At 46.5% G+C, this 25,397-nt stretch overlaps 2 protein-coding genes and 1 long non-coding RNA gene across 3 annotated transcripts in view; 2 read left to right on the forward strand and 1 right to left on the reverse strand.

Moving 5' to 3' along the window:
* Positions 1-16,340, reverse strand: part of LOC309355773 (monocarboxylate transporter 13-like) — a 174,680-nt gene extending 158,340 nt beyond the window's left edge. Inside the window, exon 1 of the mRNA XM_081886898.1 lies at positions 16,149-16,340. The gene's annotated coding sequence lies outside the window, so the exon portion shown is untranslated. The remainder of the gene's footprint in view (positions 1-16,148) is intronic.
* TP53 (tumor protein p53) lies at positions 1-24,805 on the forward strand. Its single transcript, XM_081886929.1, has 9 exons — positions 1-156; positions 2,660-2,866; positions 10,303-10,489; positions 14,947-15,062; positions 16,337-16,446; positions 18,384-18,634; positions 21,281-21,381; positions 22,360-22,454; positions 24,048-24,805. The coding sequence occupies exons 1-9, from the start codon at positions 82-84 to the stop codon at positions 24,085-24,087; spliced, it is 1,182 nt and encodes a 393-aa protein (XP_081743055.1). The 5' UTR covers positions 1-81; the 3' UTR covers positions 24,088-24,805.
* Positions 10,496-13,709, forward strand: LOC309355925. Its single transcript, XR_014162632.1, has 3 exons — positions 10,496-10,809; positions 12,787-12,927; positions 12,993-13,709. It is a non-coding gene; the product is annotated as an uncharacterized lncRNA (long non-coding RNA).
* Positions 24,806-25,397: the final 592 nt, after the last annotated feature.

The raw sequence follows: 25,397 nt of genomic DNA on the forward strand, positions 1-25,397 counted from the left end.
GATAGAGGGACCAATATCTAACAAATCTGTATCTTTTTTTTTTTAAGGAACATCTGTCTTCTCCTGCTCCCGGCTTTGAAGATGGAACAGTTGTTTGAATCCGACGCGGTGTTCAATGAGCTATGGACTTGCATGCAGTCCAGCAAAGATTTTGAGGTAGGTGGAATTAGTAGAATTGTAGAGTTGGAAAGGGAAACCAAGGGCGGTTTGATCTAATACAGGTTGGATTTGATTTAAATCAGATCAGTTTAAATCACTAGTCAGTAAGACTTGATTTACCGTATTTTTTGCTCTATAACACGCACCTGACCATAACACGCACATCGTTTTTAGAGGAGGAAAACAAGGGAAAAAACATTCTGAATGAAACAGAGGGTGTATCATTTTTGTGCTTCATGCTGTGGCCACAGACATGTGATCTGATGGTGAATTTGGGGTGACCCAATGCAAAAATCCTGAGAATCCCTGTGGATCCATGCTTTGTAACCACGTTTTTGCACCATTGCAGCCCCAGGCAACAGTGGGTGGGTGATTTTTGGGGGGCAGGCTGTAGCCATGGACATGCTATGTGCTCTGATGGTGAATTTGGGCTGACCCAATGCAAAGATCCTGAGGATCCATGTGGATCCATGCTTTTTAACCACATTTTAAGTGGGGAAGGAAGGAAAAACAGAGAATGGACAAGGAGCACGAGAGGGGTGTGCAGAGAAGCAGCTGGCTAAGAATGCAGGAGAGGGGTATAACGGGAGGGAGGAAAGGAAGGCAAAAGTTTTCCCTCACCTACCCACCCAAGCCAGCCAGCTCGAGCTCTCTCTATCTCTCTCCCTCCTGCATGTTTTCAGCAGCACGGAGCACAGAGACGACACTCTGCTTTCCCCTCTGCTTGCCTGGAGGGGAGGGGCTTTCCCTGCTCTTTGTTCCGTTTGAACAAACACAGCAAGGAAACAGAGGAGGGTGGGCAGTAAGACCCTGAGGCAGAATGCAGGAAAGCAGCCGTTTCCTCTTTTCAGGTTTCCCTTCTCCGAGACGCGCGATTTGATTTTTGCCTGATTTTTTTTGCCTCCCCTCGCGCCATTTGGCTCCAGGGACCACACATTCGCTCAATAACACGCACAGACATTTCCCCTTCCTTTTTAGGAGAAAAAAATCTGCGTGTTATAGAGGGGAAAATACGGTAAATCACTAGTCAGTAAGACTTGATTTAAATCATTAATTTTTTTTACAGAATGATTCATTATTGCTGGTATAATCTTAATATTTACAACCAGATGAAGGTTTCATTTTTGCAATGAATAAATTTTCAGAGTGGTTTTTACAGTTATATCAAAAATTACTGATTTGGTTATACTGTTAGAAATACATAGAGAGATAATTGTGTAATTATTGTGAGGTTTAAAAAGTGAACTGTTTATATTTGGACAATGTTTCTGCTGTACTTTCTTGGAAAGAGAAAAATAACTATTTCTTTAATAACAATCGAAACTATTTAACTAAAACAATAACTTTATAGCATATGTAGCCATGTTTGTTAACTGATGTGGTTTTGTGGTTTTGTTTTTTTAAACTTAGACTGAGTTTTAGCACACATGAAAACCTTAAAACAAATCCTTATTTCCTGATGAATAGCCTTTGGACTATAATGTAAGTTAAATAGAAAACTACCGTATTTTTTTGCTCCATAAGACACACTTTTTTCCTCCTAAAAAGTAAGGGGAATTGTCTGTGCGTCTTATGGAGCGAATGCGTGGTCCCTGGAGACGAATTGCCCAGGGCAGAAAAGCAGCTCATGCTCTCTTTTTTTTAGAAAGAGGGAAGGGGGTGTTGAAAGGAAGCAGCTGATCGGCAAGCGATCGGGAGAGAGATAAGGGACTCTAGAGATAAAGGAGGCTGCCTGGGAGGGGGGAGGTAAAAGCCCATGGATCCTCCGGATTTTTGCATTGGGTCACCCCAAATTCACCATCAGATCACATAGCATGTCCATGGCTACAACCTGCACCAAAAAAATCCCACGCACCCACTGTTTCGTGGGGCCACAATGGTGCAAATACATGGTTACAAAGCACGGATCCACATGGATCCTCAGGATTTTTGCATTGGGCTACCCCAAACTCACCATCAAATCACATATCGTGTCTGTGGCCACAGCATGAACCACAAAAATCATGCACCCACTGTTTCATTCAGAATATTTTTTTCCTTGTTTTCCTCCTCTAAAAACTAGGTGCGTCTTATGGAGCGAAAAATACGGTATCTTTTGGCTACCAGTTGATTGATTGATTGATTGATTGATTGTGTGACTGCGGTACATGGTTTTTTTGCTTTCATTTTATGGATCCATGGTCTCCTTAGATAGCAAAATTCATGTTAAAGTTCTGTTTTAGGGGTTGCTTTTAAAAGACTGGAAGGGATTAATCCATTTTGTGTTGCTTTCTACGGGAAAGCGCGCCTTGGTTTTGGAACGCTTTGGTTTTGGAACGGAGTTCCGGAACGGATGAAGTTTGAGAACCAAGGTACCACTGGAAGAAGAAGAAGATGATGATGTTTGGGCACGTGTCCTGCTCAGACCACATTGCTTCGGCTCGCTCAGGTCCCTTCAACTTGCAAGCCCATAATTCTCTTTTAAATTTCTTTCTCTCTTCCCACCCTTCACCCCTCCCAGGAGGAACTTCATAAGGACCTGACCCTGGAGACCTTTGACCTTCCTTTCCCGGAGGAGGGCAGTGCCCCCCAGGCGGGCGAACAGAGCAGTGAGGCCACAATCCTCTCCACCACCTCCACCGTCCCTTCCACTGAAAACTACCCTGGCGAGCATGGGTTCGAGTTGGCGTTTGAGCCGTCGGGGACCGCCAAATCCGTCACCTGCACCGTACGGAGCTGGGCAGGAGGGTGGAAGTGGGGCGGGGGAAAATACCTATTTTAAAAAATAATAATGGGTTGGGTTGCATTCAGGGCCGGATTTAGGTTTGATGAGGCCCTCAGCATCTGAAGGCAGACCTCTGTTTAGGGCAGTTTTTAATGCTAGATGTTTTATCACGTTTTTAATATTCTGTTGGGACGCGGGTGGCGCTGTGGATTAAAACACAGAGCCTAGGACTTGCTGATCAGAAGGTCGGCGGTTCGAATCCCCGCAATGACGGGGTGAGCTCCCGTTGCTCGGTCCCTGCTCCTGCCAACCTAGCAGTTCGAAAGCACCTCAAAGTGCAAGTAGATCAATAGGTACCACTCCGGCGGGAAGGTAAACGGCGTTTCCATGCGCTGCTCTGGTTCGCCAGAAGCAGCTCAGTCATGCTGGTCACATGACCCGGAAGCTGTACGCTGGCTCCCTCGGCCAGTAAAGCGAGATGAGCGCCGCAACCCAAGAGTTGGCCGTGACTGGACCTAACGGTCAGGGGTCCCTTTACCTTTTAATATTCTGTTGGAAGCTGCCCAGAGTGGCTGGGGAAACCCAGCTAGATGGCCGGGGTATAAATAATAAATTATTATTAAATTATTATAAGCTACTGAAGGTAACCGGGCCCATTCTATGCCCAGCTGTCCTTTGTCAGCAACAAATTGTCGCCGATTTTTGTGTGTGTTGAATATATGCCATATGGTCATTTATGGACCTTGCAAGTATCTAAAGCCATTTGCACATAGCAAAATATGTGTTTTATCAAAGTAATTGTTCAGCTGAAATACAATTAACAAGAAGTATATTAATAGTGAAATACAATTGAGAAGAGGTATGTTAATAGTGAAATAATGATTAAGCTTTAATTTTTTTATTATTATTATTCATAATGCAAATACATTGGCATTTGGCAATAACAAAAATTCCTTTAGAAACACAGTTTACAAAGACTCATAATCTAGTCTCGTGGAAACATGCTGTAAGTATAATGTGAAATATTTATAGGTGTAAATATATGATGTAAACTATCTGCTAATATAAACAGCAGAATGTAGGCACCCTGTATATAGAAAGGAGCAAACCTGTGATATTTTAGGAGTAGGCTAGCAGGCGGGGCCCATGACTTACATCACAGGAGCCTACACAACACAAAACACTGTTGCTGTAGGTAGGTTTTATTTTATTTGTTTTTTATCTTATATTTTGGAAATGTACATCTAGATGTTTTTTCCCCCTTTAATTTTTTGGGGGCCGTAAGCTAGAGCTTGTTTACCTTATACGTAAATCTGTATCGTTTAGAGGGGGGAGCTTCACCCATGGAGGGGCATCGGCAAAGGTTGGTTTTATAAAAGGTCAGAAACTCAAATAGATAGGCTAATCACAAAGTGGCGCGCTAAACAGGTTATGGTTGCCAGAAGAGAATGTCTAGACATCTTTATTTTATTTTGCCAGTTAAACATTTTATTGATTTCGTTTCTATATCGAAGGCGGAGGGCCTTCTCGGTGGTGGCACCCGCCCTGTGGAACGCCCTCCCATCAGATGTCGAGGAAATAAACAACTATCCGACTTTCAGAAGACATCTGAAGGCAGCCCTGTTTAGGGAAGTTTTTAATGTTTGATCTTTTATCGTGTTTTTAATATCCTGTTGGGAGCCACCCAGAGTAGCTGGGGAGGCCCAGCCAAATGGGCTGGGTTACAAGTAATTTCTTATTATTATTATTATTATTAATAATAATAATAATATTCTAAAGGAAACATCTCCAGAGCTGTTTACAAAAACTTTAAAGCATCGTATGAAACCATCCCGAATATTCCAGATCCATCTCTTTAAGTGGCCTTTTGCTATCCCCAAATCTATTCACCTAGTTAATTGATACAGCTTCTCCCATAGCAGAAGGACTCTAGGAAGGCAGTGGGGTGTAGTGGTGAGAGCATCAGACTGGGACCTGGGAGTTCAGGGTTCAAATCTCCATTGGGCGACCTTGGAGTCACTCGAAGCCTCTTCGCCTCCCTCTCAGGGTCGTTGTGGAGATTAACTCAGGAGGGGCGGGGGTGAAACATGTACTACTTGGAGAATAAAGTGGGATATTAATACAATTAATACGTTATTCTGCTCACCGGCTTAAGAAGGCCAGCCAGAGGGAGATGTTGGTCGCCAGCATGGCGCCCAGAGATCTCCATGGGGCCGCAGCTGGACCCACACCTGGTCCTGGGGGGATTTTGAACAGATGTGCTCCCCCTAGGTGCCATGAATTCATCCATAGTTGTCAAGCGTCCCTTATTTGGCGGGACAGTCCCTTATCCCAGCGCCATGTCCCACTGCTGTCCCTTATTGATGATGTCCCTTAAATAAGCTACTGAAGGTAATGGGGCCGTTTATATGTCCAGCTGTCCTTTGTTGCTGTTTATTTAAATATATGCTATATGGTAATTTATGGACCTAATAGGTATCTAAAGCGATTTGCACACAACAAAATATGTATTTTATCAAAGTAATTGTTGCTCCCTTATTTTGGCTGCTGATCCCTTATTTTCGAGGCTGCTGGTCCCTTATTTTCAAATCTGTAAGTTGACAGCTATGAATTCATCCCCAGTGCTCCCTAAAAGTGTGATTCCAAATAGCGGTTTTGCAGGACCTACAAAGGAAGAAAACAACAGCACAGTTCAATTCAAACACTGAGAGCCAGTGTGGTGTAGTGGTTAAGAGCAGTGGACTCGTAATCTGGGGAACCGGGTTCGCGTCTCCGCTCCTCCACCTGCAGCTGCTGGGTGACCTTGGGCCAGTCACACTTCTCTGAAGTCTCTCAGCCCCACTCACCTCACAGAGTGTTGTGGGGGAGGAAGGGAAAGGAGAATGTGAGCCACTTTGGGACTCCTTAAAGGGAGTGATAAAGCGGGGTATCAAATCCAAACTCTTCTTCAAAGCATTCACAATGAATGGCGCACCCGTTCGAAAACCCCGTATAAACTAACGTAGATCTAGCGTGAAAGTCTTCGTCGCACGGCTGTGGGTTCGAGTCCCACGTTGGGCAAAAGATTCCTGCTTTTGCAGGGGGTTGGACTAGATGACCCACGGGTCCCTTCCAAGACTACAATTATTATTTTTTTTTATTTTAATAAATTGGTTGAATGAATCGATGCATACCTCCTTCTTTGTTATGTTTGGGCTAGTGTGTGTGTGTGTGTGTGTGTGTTGTTGTTTAGTCGTTTAGTCGTGTCCGACTTTTCGTGACCCCATGGACCAGAGCACGCCAGCCACTCCTGTCTTCCACTGCCTCCTGCAGTTTGGTCAAACTCATGCTGGCAGCTTCGAGAACACTGTCCCACCATCTCGTCCTCCGTCTTCCCCTTCTCCTTGCGCCCTCCATCTTTCCCAACATCAGGGTCTTTTCCAGGGAGTCTTCTCTTCTCAGGAGGTGGCCAAAGTCTTGGAGCCTCAGCTTCAGGATCTGTCCTCCCAGTGAGCACTCAGGGCTGATTTCCTCCAGAATGGAGAGGTTTGATCTTCTTGCAGTCCATGGGACTCTCAAGAGTCTCCTCCAGCACCAGAATTCAAAAGCATCCATTCTTCAGCGATCTGCCTTCTTGATGGTCCAGCTCTCACTTCCATACATCACTACTGGGAAAACCAGAGCTTTTACTATATGGACCTTTGTTGGCAAGGTGATGTCTCTGCTTTTTAAGATGCTGTCTAGGTTTCTCATTGCTTTTCTCCCAAGAAGCAGGCGTTTTTTAATTTCGTGACTGCTGTCACCATCTGCCGTGATTATGGAGCCCAAGAAAGTAAAATCTCTCATTGCCTCCATTTCTTCCCCTTCTATTTGCCAGGAGGTGATGGGCCCAGTGGCCATGGTCTTCATTTTTTTGATGTTGAGCTTCAGACCATATTTTGCGCTCTCCCCTTTCACCCTCATTAAAAGGTTCTTTAATTCCTCCTCACTTTCTGCCATCAAGGTTGTGTCATCTGCATATCTGGGGTTGTTGATATTTCTTCCGGCAATCTTAATTTTCCATTTAATAATATACATTTACAATATCATTATCGAATTTACCGCCCTGCCTTTCAAAAATAACTAACTCTACAATTAATTCTTCACTAATTTAATCAATTTGTGGAATCCTAGAATTACAGAGGGGCCCCGATGGTCTTGTTGTCGAAGCCTCTTGCACTGGAGGAATAGCTGAACTTAGGTCCAGTGATACCAGCTTTTCAAAGTCTTATATCTTGGTGCCAATCTCTGTCACCCATTAACGCTTCATTTTTTCAAACAGAAGACCTGCTCTCTCCTTCCCAAAACGTTCAGAAGGGGCCACGTTCTTTTTAGAAACTCACTTCAGGCGGTTGACTCCTGCTGTGCCGCCCGGGGACCGGTGGGAGTTGTAGTTCAAAGCAGCTCGAGGGCACCCAGCTGAAAGATGTCAGCCGCCTTGGCGCCATGCGTTTGAAGCGCTGTGATACCACACGTCAAACCATCATGGCTTCACCCCCCCAAAGGATTCTGGGAGCTGTAGCTTGTTCCAAGTGCTGAGAGAGCCCCTATTCCCCTCACAGAACTATAATTCCCAGAGTAGTTTAACAGTCCATCCCTCTTCCCAGGGAACTCTGGTTTTTGGAATAGGGATATTCAGACAGCTCCTGGCACCCTTTATAAACTACAGTTTCCCTGAGATAGATGAATAGACATACATAGATGGGAGGGGTGCTCAGTTTTTACCATTTAAAGAGTTTAAATGTATGGCGCAGATGGGCCCTGGAATAAAGAAAATTCACTTCGAAGACTTGTCGAGAAATTCCTAAGGCCCCATTTTCACTATACAGTGGTACCTCAGGTTACATACGCTTCAGGTTACATACTCTGCTAACCCAGAAATAGTGCTTCAGGTTAAGAACCTTGTTTCAGGATGAGAACAGAAATCGTGCTCCGGCGGCGCGGCGGCAGCAGGAAGCCCCATTAGCTAAAGTGGTGCTTCAGGTTAAGAACAGTTTCAGGTTAAGAACAGATCTCCGGAACGAATTAAGCACTTAACCGGAGGTACCACTGTACATTTAAAGCAGCACCGTCCCACTTTTAACCCGTCAATCACTTCCTCCCACCCAAGAGTTCTGGGAGTTATAGTTTAAGACTCCCTTCTTCCCCTCACAGAGCTACAATTCCCAGATAAGGGGTGGTGGTTGATTATTAAACTGCTCTGGGAATTGTAGATCCTTTGGGGGGTGGGACACTAGGGACGAGGCCTCTCGCCTCTGAACACCCTCAGTAAACTACAGTTCCCGTAATCCTTTGGGCGGAAAAAACTCCTGGCTTTTGGAAGTGGTCCTTTGAATGCATGCTGTGACCGCGACCCGAGTCTCGCAGCTTTTTAAAGGCGGATATTTGAGGAGGCTGGACTTGAGACCAGACCCCTTTTCTCCACGCCCCCCCAAACAACTCTGCAAGGCAAGTTTGGACATGTTTAGCTCTCCTCCTTGCGCAGTTCATTGAGTTTCGTGTGTTGCTGGGAGGGATTGGGGGGGGACTGAGAGACGGACGGACAGCGTTGCTCAGTCTCCGAAATTAAATCCCTCGCTCTTGTGCAGTGATGGCCGAAAAGGTTAGTTGAACTTTTGGCATGTTACTAGGATTGTGGTGCGTGTGGCTTTTTTGGGGGTGGGGGGAATCGTGCGTGGTCGAGATCACTACCCCCCCCAAAAAAAACAGTGTCAGGAAAGGAATTTTAATGTAAAGCAAAGGGCCAGCAAAAAGACTGCTGGGGGTTTTTTGGGGGGGTTGCCTAAAAGGATGGGTGTGAATGGATTCCTACATTTTTTGAGGGGTGCTAAAAATTCTTGGGGGTGGGTCAGGCTTAATACTTTCCTATGAGGGTGAAAGGGGGGGCTGGATTATTCTGCAAGTGTATAAGATCTAGGGCAGGGGTGGCCAACTCACAATCTACTAACAGAGTTAAAAACTGGCAGTGATCTACTCTCGTTTTTTAGGGGTTCATGTCAAAGTCGTCTAGCTGTTTTTTGTAGGAAGGAAAGCCCTCTTTTGGGGGGACGTTTTTGAGCTTTTTTTAGAGGAGCCAAAGTTCTTGAGCTTCTTTGTGGAGAGCCGGTGATCTACCGCAGACATCTGGTGATCTACCAGTATTTGATCTAGGGGATTTGGGGAGAGAAGAGGGGAGCTGTCGTGGGGACAGGAGAGAATTGTAGGGTTTACAACTCCAGAATTAATATAGATTTGACTCCGAGGTTGGGAGGGGCAGCCGGACGCCTGGGTTCCCTCGGAGGCTGGTGGAGCCTGTTGCTTGGACATCTCACAGTTATCCTTTTTAACTTGCTTTTAAAGCTGTTTTTTAAATGTTGCTTCAGATGTTGTTGTTGTTTAGTCATTTAGTCGTGTCCGCCTCTTCGTGACCCCATGGACCAAAACACGCCAGCCACTCCTGTCTTCCACTGCCTCCCGCAGTTTGGTCAAACTCACACTGGTAGCTTCAAGAACACTGTCCCACCATCTCGTCTTCTGTCGTCCCCTTCTCCTTGTGCCCTCCATCTTTCCCAACATCAGGGTCTTCTCCAGGGAGTCTTCTCTTCTCATGTGGTGGCCAAAGTCTTGGAGCCTCAGCTTCAGGATCTGTCCTTCCAGTGAGCACTCAGGGCTGATTTCCTTCCGAATGGAGAGGTTGGATCTTCTTGCAGTCCATGGGACTCTCCAGAGTCTCCTCCAGCACCATAATTCAAAAGCATCCATTCTTCGATGATCAGCCTTCTTTATGGTCCACCTCTCACTTCCATACATCACTACTGGGAAAAGCATAGCTTTAACTATATGGACCTTTGTTGGGAAGGTGATGTCTCTGCTTTTTAAGATGCTGTCTAGGTTTGTCATTGCTTTTCCCCCAAGAAGCATGCGTCTTTTGATTTCGTGACTGCTGTCACCATCTGCAGTGATCATGGAGCCCAAGAAAGTAAAATCTCTCACTGCCTCCATTTCTTCCCCTTCTATTTGCCAGGAGGTGATGGGACCAGTGGCCATGATCTTCGTTTTTTTGATGTTGAGCTTCAGACCATATTTTGCGCTCTCCTCTTTCACCCTCATTAAAAGGTTCTTTAATTCCTCTTCACTTTCTGTCATCGAGGTTGTGTCATCTGCATATCTGAGGTTGTTGATATTTCTTCCAGCAATCTTAATTTTCCATTTATACACAAATAATACACATTTACATCATCATTAAATAACTCTACATAAAGTAAATAACTCTACAAATCATTCTTAACTAATTTAATCGATTTGTGGAATCGTAGAATTACAGAGGGGCCCCAATGGTCATGTTGACGAACCTTTGTCGGCAAGGTGATGATAATAAATTGTATAATTTCCATGTTGCAATGTTCTCCCTCCCTCTCTTTTCTCTCCGGCCCAACGTGTAGTACTCACCGGATCTCAACAAGCTCTACTGCCAGATGGGCAAGACTTGCCCCGTCCTCATCAAAGTGGCCACGCCGCCCCCTCCCAGGGCTGTCATTCGCACCACAGCCATCTTCAAGAAGTCTGAGCACATCGCCGAGGTGGTCAAGCGATGCCCGCACCACGAGCGCTCTGGCGAAGGCAGCCGCGGTAAGCTCCAGCAGAGGGAATGGGCTGGCTCTTTTGGGCTAGGGGGCTGGTCTCTGGGGACGAGGACTGGGCCGATGCCCTGAGGAGTTGTCTACAAAGGATTCGAACCCAGCGCACCCTTTCTCTTTCCTCCCCCGTCCAAATGCATGCTTCGTGGTCAGGGTGGGCTTGATTTAAATCAGATCGAATCACGATTATTTAAATGACTAGTCAGTAAGACTTGATTTATATATGTATTTGTTAAAATAACCCCAATTCTATTGTAAATACGTACAAATCAAAAGTTGCACACTTGAAGAAAGAAAAAGAAATGAAGGAAGGTTACAAAAAAAGAAGAAAAGGGAAAAATTTGGAGGATTCGAACCCAGCGCAGCCTTTCTCTTTCCTCCCCCGTCCAAATGCATGCATTGTGGGTTTGATTTAAATCGAATCGTAATTTAAATGACTAGTCAGTAAGAGTTTATATATATATATATATATATATATATATATGCTTTCGTAGATTTTCACGGGTACAGGAATGCAGGTTTTGGTGTCCTCGGGTGTCTTCCCGTGTAAAAGTTGGGGTGTCTAGGCGACGTTTCGACGAGGTCTCACTCGTCATCTTCAGGCTGGTGCTTTCGGCTTCTTGTTACTGGAACAGAGCAGGATCTCAGTGTTTGAGTTCCTATAAATACTGTTGAGGGGGTGTGGTGTATAGCCTCCAATGTTCTGGGCAGAGAGGAAGTTCCCAGGCTAGTGTGCCTTTTCTTCTTTTGTTCCTTAATTACTTGAGGGATATCTTGAGTGATTTCTTGAGTGATATCCTGAGTACCACTTAGGTGGGTCATTAGGTGTGGATTAGTTGCTAAAGTCTTTGTGTCTTGACCTCTTGAACTTTGTGAAGAGTTTTTCTGAGAAGATGGCTGTACTGCACTTAGTTGTGCTCTGGCTTGGCTTCGTGTATAGGGGCGAGCTGTGGTTTTGTGGCCTGCTCTTTTCCAACACATGAAAGAAACAGGACACGAAATTAATTTTGCAGATTCCAAATTGCTCTTTAACATGGAACATCACCACAAGAGAATAATCATGGAAGCCATCGAGATAGAGAAACACCCTCACAACATGAACAAGCGTGACGACACATCCCGCTTGCCAGACATCTGGAAATTAGCCCTCCCCACAAAAACTGACACCAGATCCAGAGGCACACAGAACGCCATCACCAATCAACCACACCAGACCCAAACCCAGACCCTCTCCACAGATAAATTACAGACACCATCCAGTAGCCAAACCATGGTGGCACCTCCGGATGCTGCACCCCCCTGCAATCCCTACACAGATCTGGCTGACACAGGCCACAAAACCACAGCTCGCCCCTATACACGAAGCCAAGCCAGAGCACAACTAAGTGCAGTACAGCCATCTTCTCAGAAAAACTCTTCACAAAGTTCAAGAGGTCAAGACACAAAGACTTTAGCAACTAATCCACACCTAATGACCCACCTAAGTGGTACTCAGGATATCACTCAAGAAATCACTCAAGATATCCCTCAAGTAATTAAGGAACAAAAGAAGAAAAGGCACACTAGCCTGGGAACTTCCTCTCTGCCCAGAACATTGGAGGCTATACACCACACCCCCTCAACAGTATTTATAGGAACTCAAACACTGAGATCCTGCTCTGTTCCAGTAACAAGAAGCCGAAAGCACCAGCCTGAAGATGACGAGTGAGACCTCGTCGAAACGTCGCCTAGACACCCCAACTTTTACACGGGAAGACACCCGAGGACACCAAAACCTGCATATATATATATATATACACACACGCACACACACACACATACAGTGGTGCCCCGCAAGACGAACGCCTCGCAAGACGGAGAACCCGCTAGACGAAAGGGTTTTCCGTTTTGGAGGCGCTTCGCAAAACGAATTCCCCTATGGGGTTGCTTCGCAAGACGAAAAAAATCTTGCATCCCCCCCCGCGGGGTTTTTTCGCTTTTTTCGCCCTTTTCTTAAGCCGCTAAGCCGCTTATCAGCTGTTCCGCTGATAAGCCGCTTAACAGCTGATCGCTAGAAGCCGCTAGACAGCTGTAGCGCTAATCCGCTAAGCTGTCAACGGGCTTGCTTCGCAAGACGAAAAAACCGCTATATGAAGAGCCTCACGGAACGGATTAATTTCGTCTTGCGAGGCACCACTGTATATATATATACACACACACACACACACACACATATATATTATAAAAAGGTTATTCAATTTTATTGCAAATACGTACAAACTTGCAGACTTGAAAAAGAAATTAAGGAAGGTTACAAAAAAAAAAGAAAAGAGCAAAAGGGAAACAGAAAGAAAAACAAACATAAATAAATGAATATAATGAAATGTATAAACTTGAAAAGTATAAATAACAACAACAAAAGGCCTGATTGAAGAGGAACTTAAAAACAAAGTGGGACAGAAATAAAAGCAATAATAATAATACTACTACTAATAATAATAATCCTCACTATAAAGAAAAGGTGTCTAGACTTTCGGTTTTGGCTACCGCAACCTGGGTTTAAGGTGCTATTAGATTATATACGATCAAATTATAAAGCAGCTGCGCTCTTCACTATAAACAGAGCAGTTGTTTCTTTTCATTTTCTGACGAATTCTTTAACGATAAACAAATTTGGTGTCGCATGAGCAGATTTTTATTCTGAAAGTGCAGCCCAGGGGGAAAAGCTGGAGAACCGGTTCCCCTGCTCTATAAAAAGCGTTATTCGGAAGAGCGCTTTGGACAACACACTAAGGGAGACAAGAATAACACCATAAATCTTGGAACGAGAGCGATGAATTGCGCATTGGCTCAGAACCCGATTGAAACTAGTTTGATTAATTCAACGCAATGGGATGAGCTTGACCCGGCAAAAGGGCCTTTCCTAAGCTGGGCAGCGATTTACGCCCCCAGCACTCACCTGCGCCCCCTCTTGCCTCTTAGCATCCCTCCAGGTAACCCTCCTTGAAATTTACTCCCAGGGATGTGGGTGGCGCTGTGGGTTAAACCACAGGGCCTAGGGCTTGCTCATCAGAAGGTTGGCGGTTATAATCCCCGCGACGGGGTGAGCTCCTGTCGCTCGGTCCCTGCTCATGCCAACCTAGCAGTTTGAAAGCACACGAGTGCCAGTAGATAAATAGGTACCGCTCCGGCGGGAAGGTAAACGGCATTTCCGTGCGCTCTGGTTTCCGTCACGGTGTCCCATTGCACCCGAAGCGATTTGGTCCTGCTGGCCGCAGGACCTGGAAAGCTGTTTGCGGACAAACGCCGGCTCCCTCGGCCTGAAAGTGAGATGAGCGCCACAACCCCCAAAATCGCCTTTGACTGGACTTAACCATCCAAGGGTCCTTTTATGTTTTAAGATGCAGTAGAAAAAGATTTAAGGGACCGGGTGGCGCTGTGATCTAAACCACAGAGCCTAGAGCTTGCCGATCAGAAGGTCGGCGGTTCGAATCCCTGCGACGGAGTGAGCTCCCATTGCTCGGTCCCAGCTCCTGCCCACCTAGCAGTTCAAAAGCACGTCAAAGTGCAAGTAGATAAATAGGTACCACTCCAGCAGGAAGGTAAATGGCGTTTCCATGCGCAGCTCTGGTTTTCCAGAAGCGGCTTAGTCATGCTGGCCACATGACCCGGAAGCTGTACGCCAGCTCCCTCGGCCAACAAAGCGAGATGAGCGCCACAACCCCAGAGTCAGCCACAACTGGACCTAATGGTCAGGGGTCCCTTTATCTTTACCTATGTGGAGCAGGTGGTTTGGGGGTGGCTAGCCTCTGGTGTGGGGTGGGCCCTCTGCACGCGCTCAGAGGCCATGCCGTCAAAACCATCACGCGGCACACATTCCCATTTTGGACACCGCAGGTGCCGACCGCACTCAATCCTATACGGCCTAGGACCCTCGTACCTACGGGACTGCCTCTCCTGGTATGCCCCACAGAGAAATTTACGGTCTGCAAATAAAAACATCCTAAAGATCCCAGGCCACAGAGAGGTTAGGCTGGCCTCAACTAGAGCCAGGGCCTTCTCGGCCGCGGCTCCAATCTGGTGGAACGCTCTGTCACAAGAGACTAGGGCCCTGCGGGACCTGACATCTTTCCGCAGGGCCTGCAAGACAGAGTTGTTCCACCAGGCCTTTGGTCAGGGCGCAGCCTGACCCCCCTCCTCTGGCAATCTGCACAGAATTTTGCTTGATGGTTGCCATTAATTTGATCTTAATTTGATTTTAATTAATTTTATAATGAATGTTTTTAGAATGTTGGACTATTTTGATTGTTGTTAGCCGCCCTGAGCCCAGCTTCGGCTGGGGAGGGCGGGATATAAATAAAATTTATTATTATTATTATCCTTGTCCCTTTTGCAAAGCAGCCATCCCCACGCTTTTCTCTCTCCCCCCCCCCTCCCCGCCCGGCCCTGATCCGGTTTTGTGTCCTCCAGGAGGCATCGCCCCCGCTGAGCACCTGATCCGGGTGGAAGGGAACCAGCAGGCACAGTACTTATCCGACCAGAACACCAAGCGCCACAGCGTCGTCGTTCCCTATGAGGCACCCCAGGTTATCGAAATTGGGGCGTTGGGGGAGGGGGCTTGGACCGGGAAAAGATCCCCGGATCACACTGGAGATCTACCCTTTGCATTCAGGTGTCGCGGCAGCCAGTGACGTCGGGCCAGGATCGGTGCAAATGGGTCAATCTGTCTTGTCCTGGCTGCCGAGTTCTGCTCCAAACTGAAGTTTCCGAACTCTGTTTGGAGATATAGCGTTTTTATCTTGCCTTAACAGCGAAACCTCGGTTGCCGAACTGTAATCCACTCCGGAAGGCTGTTCGGCTTCTGAAACGTTCGACAACGGAGGCGCGGTTGCCAGTCGGCAAAATCCATCGACAGATGGAGAACCGCGCCTCGGAAGCCGTTCAAAAATGGAAGCATTCTCTTCCGTGTCTGTCGGCGTTTGGGTTCCGAATTGTTCTGCCTCCGAAGCTTTCGACAACAGAGGTTCTTCTGTATTTTTAACGCTGTGAACCGCCCGGTGTAGGGCTATAGTATGCACATTTAATTAATAATATTAATTATACAGTGGTACCTCTGGTTATAGGGACGCGGGTGGCGCTGTGGGTTAAACCACAGAGCCTAGGACTTGCCGATCACAAGGTCGGTGGTTCGAATCCCCGCAACGGGGTGAGCTCCCGTTGTTCGGTCCCTGATCCTGCCAACCTAGCAGTTCAAAAGCACAAAGTGCAAGCAGATCAATAGGTACCACTCCGGCGGGAAGGTAAACGGTGTTTCCGTGCGCTGCTCTGGTTCGCCAGAAGCGGCTTAGTCCTGCTGGCCACATGACCCGGAAGCTGTACGCCGGCTCCCTTGGCCAATAAAGCGAGATGAGCGCCGCAACCCCAGAGTCGGCCACGACTGGACCTAATGGTCAGGGGTCCCTTTATCTCTGGTTATGTACTTCATTTGTTCTGTAGGTCCGTTCTTAACCTGAAACTGTTCTTAACCTGAAGCACCACTTTATCTAATGGGGCCTCCTGCTGTGCCACCGGAGCACGATTTCTGTTCTCATCCTGAAGCACAGTTCTTAACCTGAGGTAATATTTCTGGGTTAGCGGAGTCTGTAACCTGAAGCGTCTGTAACCCGAGGTACCACTGTAATTGTAATAATGTGGCTTGCAAAGAAAGTTGCATACTTTCTCCCTGCTGCTAATAATTGTAATTATAGTAGTAATAATCTTGCACTGCACCTTGCAGAGACGCTCCCCTTGAATAGTCGGGGGGGGGGGGGAGATCAGCAGGTCCCTGTGCCCCAATTCCTCCCCCCTCTTTGCTTTTCAGCTGGGGACGGAGAGCAGCAAGATTCTCTACAACTTCATGTGCAACAGTTCCTGCCAGGGGGGCATGAACCGCCGCCCCATCTTGGTCATCATCACCCTGGAGACCCATCTGTGCGTAAAACACTTTTCATCCTCTTCCTCTCTTCTCCCTCCTCCCCCCGGCACCTCCTTGCCCCTCGAGAGTGCATTGGGGGCTCTGTCTCCTGGGTTCCAGGACTCCTGGGTTCTCTGGGAAAGACGAGGCCAGCGCCCCAGGTCTGTGGCCAGGAGATGGGGTTCTGAACTCCTGTTTGCAGATAGAGAGGTCACAGGCAGCGTTGAAGCAAGCCCGTAACTCTAGAACCAAATTTCTCGTGAGATCTGTTAAAATTTCATTGGTGCTTGGCTCTAGATCCCATGAGACCAGGGCCCTTCAGGATTTAACCTCCTTCCGGTGGGCCTGTAAGACAGAGTTATTATGCCTGACCTTTAATTTGAATTCAGCCTGATCCTTTATTCCCCTTCCTTCCCTCCCCTTTTATGAAGATCACCCACTCTGACACCCCACAGCTAATTCTCCCCTGGTCTCATCGCTGGCCCAAGCAGGACCAATTCAGCCAGCTAGCCCTGGGGATTATCTAATTGATTTTGATTTTTATTGTTATTCATGTTTTTATACTATATTTTATTCTGCTTTTATAATTATGTGTTTTAAATTTGTTGTTAGCCGCCCTGAGCCCGGTTTTTGAACCAGGAAGGGCGGGGTATAAATAAAATTTTATTATTATATTATTATTATATAGATCCTTGCTCTAGCTATGGGTCCAGGGTTGGGGGGTGGGATAGGGAGAAGGGTACCCAGTGGCCCTAGAGATCTGTGACAGTGGGTAGGTGGGTACTGATCCTGTTGAACCGCAAGGAAGGGAGGGGTCCTGTCCAAATCTGGCTACAGTGGTACCTTGGTTCTCAAACTTCATCCGTTCCGGAGGTCCGTTCCAAAACCAAAGCGTTCCAAAACCAAAACGTGCTTTCCCATAGAAAGTCATGCAAAACAGAGCGACTTTTAAAAACAACCCCTGAGACAGCAATTTCAACATGAATTTTACTCTCTGACAAGACCATTGATCCATAAAATGAAAGCGATAAACAATGTGCTGCAGTCAATCAATCAGTCGGTAGCTGGACTGGGTTCCGCACAGTCACAAAAAAGAGCCGAAAAAATGCAAAATACCTCAGGTTAAGAACTTAATTCATTCTGGAGGTCCGTTCTTAACCTGAAACTGTTCTTAACCTGAGGTACCACTTCAGCCAGTGGGGCTTCCCACTGCTGTCACCGCACAATTTCTGTTCTCATCCTGAAGCAAAGTTCTTAACCTGAATTACTATTTCTGGGTTAGCGGAGTCTGTAACCTGAAACGTCTGTAACCCGAGGTACCAATGTAAATAGCAAAAACTGACAGACCTCAGCGTAACACTCAAAATGGAAGCCTGTGGAATGGCCTCCCACCAGATGTCAAAGAGAACAACAACTACCAGACTTTTAGAAGACATCTGAAGGCAGCCCTCTTTAGGGAAGCTATTATTGTTTGATGTATTACGGTATTTTAATATTTTGCTGGAAGCCGCCCAGAGTGGGTGGGGAAGCCCAGCCAGATGGGCGGGGTATAGATAAATTATTATTATTAAATACTCAAAACGGAGCACGTTCGGCTTCCGAAAACAGTTCCCAGAGCGGAACACTTACTTCCGGATTTGCAGTGTCTGGGTTCCAAGTTGTTTGGGTACCAAGGCGCTTGAAAACCAAGGGACTACTGTAACCACTTGGGGAAACGCCATCGCCTTGCTTCCTTGCTGTCATTTGCAAATTTGCCCAGGCCCTTGGACTCTTTCAATGCCTGCATGGGGAGCCTAGTTCATGGAGGTTAAAAAAATCCCATTCATTCCTTCGTCCCTTTGCCACTTGCATGCGGCCCTCAGAAGCCTTCTCCAGATGCGAATGCGGCCCTTGAGCTGCAAAGGAAAAGAAAAAAAGTTTTCCCTCGTCTCCTCTCCCCGTCCTTTCTCCACAGGGGCCAGCTTCTCGGACGGCGCTGCTTTGAGGCCAGGGTTTGTGCCTGCCCAGGCCGGGACCGCAAGACGGAGGAAGAAAACTTCAAGAAAATGGCTCCCTCTGGAATGAACGCCAAGAGGAATAAACTCGAATCTGACGGCGGCGGGAACGCCAAGAGGAGTCGACTGGAAGCCGGCAGTGGGAACGCCAAAGAGTGCAAGTCTGAAGAGGAGTCGTCCCAGGAATGGTTGCCGGGGAGCCCAGGAGCGTGTAAGCAAGCCTGCTACTCATATATATAATTTTTATTTATTTTCCATTTAATAATATACATTTGCATCATCATTATCTACTTTACTGCCCTGGCTCTCTAGAGTCTATCAACTTCCTTCCTTCCCTCCTGCCTCACAGCTTTCAAAATTAACCTTTATATCATTGCATTTTAATCATCAATCTTTATTATGGTCCAGAGACCCAACAAATCGTTACAAAGCAATGCACAATTCATACATCCCACCTCCAGGTTAAACAAGCATTTTGTTCAGACTATAGGGATTATTGGTTCTTGCAACCACCGCTAAAAACTTTGCCACTGCTAATGTTCTAGCATTTGTGCGGTCTTCCAATAGGAACCTCACATAGTGAGCCTCTGATTTTCCCAGGAAAGGTACCAGCAAGGGTAGTATCAGTTCAGCCCTGGCTTGCTCATATTTTGCACAGTGCAACAAAATATGTTTTATGGAATCGATGTCTTGAGCACACGAGCAAAGTCTGTCCTGGCAGGGAACTCCTCTCAACCTGCCGTCCAACACTGCAGAAGGAAAGACGTTTAGTCTGGCTTTGGTGAAAAGCCTTCGATAGTTTGGTACCGTCAGGTTTTTAAGGTAAAGGTAAAGGTAAAGGTACCCCTGCCCGTACGGGCCAGTCTTGACAGACTCTGGGGTTGTGCGCCCATCTCACTTAAGAGGCCAGGGGCCAGCGCTGTCCGGAGACACTTCCGGGTCACGTGGCCAGCGTGACATCGCTGCTCTGGCGAGCCAGAGCCGCACACGGAAACGCCGTTTACCTTCCCGCTGATAAGCGGTCCCTATTTATCTACTTGCACCCAGAGGTGCTTTCAAACTGCTAGGTTGGCAGGCGCTGGGACCGAGCAGCGGGAGCGCACCCCGCCGCAGGGATTCGAACCGCCGACCTTTCGATCGGCAAGTCCTAGGCGCTGAGGCTTTAACCCACAGCGCCACCTGCGTCCCTTTTTAATGTAAGGTGTTAACTTAAAGACATACCCATATTGTACTCCTACTGCCAGCGGACTACAGACTGCGTATGATTGAGATCGCAAGTCACTGTGTCCATTATCCCATAATCTTTGCTTTAATAAATTTTATTTATACCCTGCCCTCCCCAGCCAAGACCAGGCTCAGGGCGGCTAACACCAGCTCTAAAAACAATCGATTGAAATTGCGTTTTCCAATTCTAATTGCACTCATTACAAAAGGCCTCGAAACTTAAATATACAAAGGTAGAAAATTTCTCATTACAAGTCTTCAGGCAACCCTGCTAGTGATGTTAATTGCTTGCAATGATCTTTCAAATATTGTATAAATTTACTCCAGTCCCTTTGGAATACTTGATCGTGCTGGTTTCGGATTTTTCTTGTCAAATTCGCCAGTTCTGCAAAGTCCATCATTTTCATCTTCCGCTCTTCTTGCCTTGGTATTTCTTGTTGTTTCCATTTTGGGGCTAGAAGAATTCTTTCCGCAGTTGTCGCACACATAAACAGTCTTTTATCCTCCCTTGGTATCTCGTCACCCACTATACCCAATAAAAAGGCTTCTGGTTTTTTAATAAAAGTATTTTTAAATGCAAACCTGCCCCTCTCAATGCAATTCTCTCCCTCTGTTTTGGGTTGGGTTTGAGTTGGTGTTTTTTTTTTTTAAGGGCACAGGGCACTTTTAAAAGGGGGGCGCATATACAGTCGTACCTTGGTTCCTGAACTCAATCCATCTGGAAGTCCGTCCAACTTCCAAAGCATTGGCAAACCAAGGCGCAACGTCCGATTGGCCCTGGAAACAATAGACGACATTTTACTTGGCATTGTAGGAGAGGATATTAATAGTCAGGATTGTAAGCTGTTTTTATATGCAACGACTGCAGCAAGTATATTATTGGCACAAAAATGGAAGCAAGAAGAATTACCGACGAAAGAAGAATGGCAGATGAAATTAATGGCCTATGCAGAATTAGATAAATGAACAAGAAGGATTTGAAACCCGCGGGATCAGAGATACCTAGAAGACTGGAGTAAATATATGAATTATTTGAAAAGCAGGTTACGCTTGTAGGACTGCAAGAAGTTCTGTAAAGAGGACTATTTGAAATATTATAAGAAAGATTATGAAGAGAATTATTAGTTAATGATAATTAAGAGTAAGAGAAATTAAGAAATGCAGAATAAGTGATAAAGAACGGAAAATCATCGGAGGTTGTTAATGGAAGTCTAAAAGATTGTCTAAGAAGTTGTGTTAAATGATTGTTGGAAATGATACGTTGAAAAAACTAATAAAAATGTATAAAATAATAATAATAAAAGGAAACAATAGCCGACAGACACACCAGACGTTCGGCTTCCGAAAAACATTCGCAAACTGGAACACTTATTTCCGGTTTTCTGGTGTTTGGGAGACAGTTTGTCTGGGAGCCAAGGTACCAGTGTATTAATATTTGTTCCTCTTCAACCAGACCTTTGGCCGATTGACATCTTTTACGTGTGAGATGGTTGCTTTGGTTTTTGTTGTTATTACGCATTTTGTGTTTCTAACGTTGCAAACCATTGCCATGAGAGCTGCGCACGAAGTGGGTGTGTGTGTGCAGATTTAATAAATAAAATTAATCAACCCTTCCTCCTGTCCCTTTCCACAGCTTTCTCTCAGAGCAGCAATTCGGGAGGCTCCAAGAAGCGGATCGTGGAGGCTCCTAGTGGCGTCGGCAGTAGCACTGAAGGAAGAGTTTACACCATCCAGGTGACTTTCGTGGGGTGGGGGGGTGGAAAAGCCAGAAAGCCGCGTCCCGGGCCTTGTGTAAATGTTCGCACCGAACTGCGTCCGTTCGGCTTAAGTGTCCCCCCTCGGACTGCGAGGGAGCTGCAAGATGGCCGCTCCCTGGTTAATAATACAGTGGTACCTCGCAAGACGAATGCCTCGCAAGACGAAAGGGTTTTTCGTTTTTTGAGTTGCTTCGCAAGACGATTTTCCCTATGGGCTTGCTTTGCAAGACGGAAACGTCTTGCGAGTTTGTTTCCTTTTTTCTTAAAACCGCTTGAAGAGGTGCAGTTGCGACTGACCGTGCTTCGCAAGACGAAAAACCGCGCAAGACGAAAAGACTCGCGGAACGAATTAATTTCATCTTGCGAGGCACCGCTGTAATAATAATAATAATAATAATTATTATTATTATTATTATTTTATTATTTATACCCCAGCCACTCTGGCGGCTTCCAACAGAATATTAAAATACAATAACCTAGTAAACATTAAAAGCTTCCCTAAACAAGGCTGCCTTCAGATGTAATTGACTCACACTTCTAGAGACGGAGTTTTTCGGTTAAAGAGACCAAACACCCGTTCCCCAGAAGGCCACAATTTTATCTCTCCCACAATGCCTCACTCTTGTGAGAAGCCAGACTGCTTCCCTCATCCTTCTTCTGACAGGTGAAGATGGTTTTATTCCAACGGGCCCTTGGGAACCAATGGAATTTTAAGGAAAGAGCATGCTACTTTTATTATCTACATTTTAATAGATTTCTTTTTTAAAAAAAAATTGCATCTTAATTACTTTGGAACAATGATCTTCCACCGCTTAGCTTTTCCGTATCTCAATCTGCGCTGTTTAAATTTGTCTAAGCCGCTTCGATTCCTGGTTTGTGGGGGAAGAAGGCAAAGGTATAAATAAATACGATGGGAATAATTGATGACGAACTATATTTCCTCCTCCCTTTCCAGACTCGGGACCGGAAGCTGTACCAGCTGCTGAAGAAAATAAAAGAAGCCATCGAGTTTCAAGATTTGATGAAGCAAAACAAGGAGCCGGCCAAAGTGTGAGTGGTTAAACGCTGCCTCCTTCGCCCTTCTCCTGACTCCCATCTATCTTCAAGCGTCGGCTGGCAGTGACTTCTACATGCCAAGCAGGTGTCCGCCTCCCCGGGTGCATCCTTTCCCCCCTCCATCTCGCCAGCTCCATCACCAGTCTGGTCAGATTGGAGTGTGGGTTTTTGCCTTGCTTGCTTTTGCGGGGTGCAGCGTGGCTCGCTGACTCGAGCCGCTTGAGGCTCATTTGATGGTGGTTTAGTCGTGTCCGCCTCTTCGTGACCCCCTGGACCAGAGCACGCCAGGCACTCCTGTCTTCCACTGCCTCCCACAGTTTGGTCAAACTCATGCTGGTCCCTTCGAAAACACTGTCCCACCATCTCGTCCTCAGCCGTCCCCTTCTCCTTGTGCCCTCCATCTTTCCCAACATCAGGGTCTTTTCCAGGGAGTCTTCTCTTCTCATGAGGTGGCCAAAGTCTTGGAGCCTCGGCTTCAGGTTCTGTCCTTCCAGTGAGCACTCAGGGCTGATTTCCTTCAGAATGGAGAGGTTTGATCTTCTTGCAGTCCATGGGACTCTCCAGAGTCTCCTCCAGCACCAGAATTCAAAAGCATCCATTCTTCAGCAATCAGTCTTCTTTATGGTCCAGCTCTCACTTCCATACATCCCTACTGGGAAAACCAGAGCTTGAACTATGCGGACCTTTGTTGGCAAGGTGATGTCTCTGCTTTTTAAGATGCTGTCTAGGTTTGTCGTTGCTTTTCTCCCAAGAAGCAGGCGTCTTTTAATTTCGCGGCTGCAGTTACCATCTGCAGTGATCATGGAGCCCAAGAAAGTAAAATCTCTCACTGCCTCCATTTCTTCCCCTTCTATTTGCCAGGAGGTGATGGGACCAGTGTTTTTTTGATGTTGAGATTTAGACCATATTTTGCGCTCTCCTCTTTCACCCTCATTAAAAGGTTCTTTAATTCCTCCTCACTTTCTGCCATCAAGGTTGTGTCATTTGCATATCTGAGGTTGTTGAGCCTCATTATGTCCTGCCTTAAGAGCTTGCTGATTCCCCCCCCCCCCCATGGCTGCTCACTCCTCCTGTTATGAGTGTGGGCTACCCCCAAATTTAAAAACAAAAACAAATAAAGAACCCCCCCCAAACCAGGACATTTCATGTAAAATGCAAAAATCTGCCCAGGTGGGCAAAAGAGGACTTGTCCTGGAAAACCTGGACATATGGCAACTTAGCATTATCTGGACCTAAGCGTTTATGTCTGCCTTCAAATCACCGACAATGTGGGGATGGGCGCCAGTGACGAGTTGAGTCTCCCGTCCTTGGCAACGAATTTTGCCTGTGCTTTCACTGCGCAGCGATCCCTCTTGCTGTTCTGGCTTCTGAGATTCAGAATATTTTTTCCCTTGTTTTCCTTCTCCCAAAACTAGGTTCGTCTTGTGGTCTGGTGCGTCTTATAGAGCGAAAAATACGGTGGCTGTCGGGAAGTGTAGATTTGGGTGGATTTCTTTAAGAATAGCTCAAAAACTCCAGATTGTCGCTTTTTGAAATATGACAACCCTAGATTAACACCTGGTCTCTTTCCATCTCTTGTTTGTCTAGGCTCCAGAAGAAGATGGCTGTGGTTGTGAAGGACAACTGAATAGGGGTGCTGCTTCTTCTATCCCCCCCTGTTCCCCCCCAACTCCTCACCCCATTTCCCCCCCCCCCAAAGTCCCTTCTTATGGTTGAGCCATTTTCCAGCCTTCTGATTGGGCCAGGTCACAGCAGTGCTGAACCTCCCTGGACCAATCGGGGTTTCCCTAATAGCTGCTGCGGGAGGGGCGCCTCTTTCTATCGCTCCCCCCCTGCCATCAAATGGTTTGGGACAGGCTGCATTCTCCTAATTGCACAAAATAACTGCCAGTTCTTGTTTTTTTTCCTGAACAGTTTTCCAGAACTGTTGCTCTATAAAAACTTCGTTTTTTAAATTTTTTATAAAAATTGAATTTCTCAAACAGTATTCCTTTTTTTTTAATTTCTATTTTTATTTTACAAAAGAGATGCTGCTTAGTTCGTAACACGGGTGGCGGAGGGGTGCAACCCGCCCGACGTATTTCCCCAGGCGAGGGCTTGTTAAGGAGCGGGAACGGTGAAATGGCGCTCTCGTTTCTAGAAGGGGGGGCTCCCACCCCCCCAATTCTGTTCAGTATTAGACTGTGGAGACCCGGTTATACTCCACATTCCTTGACCGCGCAGCCTTTTCCCCAACCTGGTGCGTCCACCGGGCGCTCTGTACTACAGGTTGGCAATGGAGGGTGTGTGTGTGTGTTTCCAAATAAAATAATCATGGAAGGTAGAAAAAGAGAAAGAAAAACAAAACCCAAAAACTACAATGATCTGACACATTATCAAACTCTCATACAGTCCTTCCCCCCACAATTAATTGTCCTGAAGCTAAGCAAAGCCCTCTCCTTTTTCCCTCCGCCTCCTCCCCCCCCCCCGTTAATTGCTTTGTAGTTTATTTTATATGCTCCGATTTTCCTTGCATGGCTTTTTTTAGGAACCCCCTTTTTTGTACTTTAATAAAAGATAGACTTTGGTCCTGTTCCTGTTTTTTCCTCTAACGTCCCTCCGAGCGGTATTTTGTGTATGCGACTCTAAATTGGGGGGGGGGGACAGATGGGACACACCCCAGATGTTTGTATTTTTATATTCTTTTGTTGTTCCTTATTTCTTTATCGTTCGCTCTTTGCCATAAGCTGAACATTACTTTTGTGCTGACCCGGGGGGGGGGGGAGTTACCGTGCGGCGTGGTCCGTGTCCGGTCCGAGGCTGAAGCACGGTCCAAGGCAGGGAGTCGGACGTGGTCAGGAACTCTGGCAGAAAGCAGGACAGGGTGCAGGCAGGAACAGGTAACCAACGATGTTGCTCCCGCAACCTGGGACTGGGGCTGGCTGGCTTTTATCTGCC

This window comes from Podarcis melisellensis (assembly GCF_964234715.1).
Source record: "Podarcis melisellensis genome assembly, chromosome: 13".
In the NCBI taxonomy this organism is placed as follows: Eukaryota; Metazoa; Chordata; class Lepidosauria; order Squamata; family Lacertidae; genus Podarcis; species Podarcis melisellensis.

Bases quoted from the DNA above. Each gene is read 5' to 3' on its own strand.
- TP53 (XM_081886929.1), top strand. From the start codon at position 82: ATGGAACAGTTGTTTGAATCCGACGCGGTGTTCAATGAGCTATGGACT. The intron at 2,867-10,302 runs GTACGGAGCTGG...CCCAACGTGTAG, and splicing joins CCAAATCCGTCACCTGCACC to TACTCACCGGATCTCAACAA. The intron at 18,635-21,280 runs GTAAGCAAGCCT...CCCTTTCCACAG, and splicing joins GCCGGGGAGCCCAGGAGCGT to CTTTCTCTCAGAGCAGCAAT.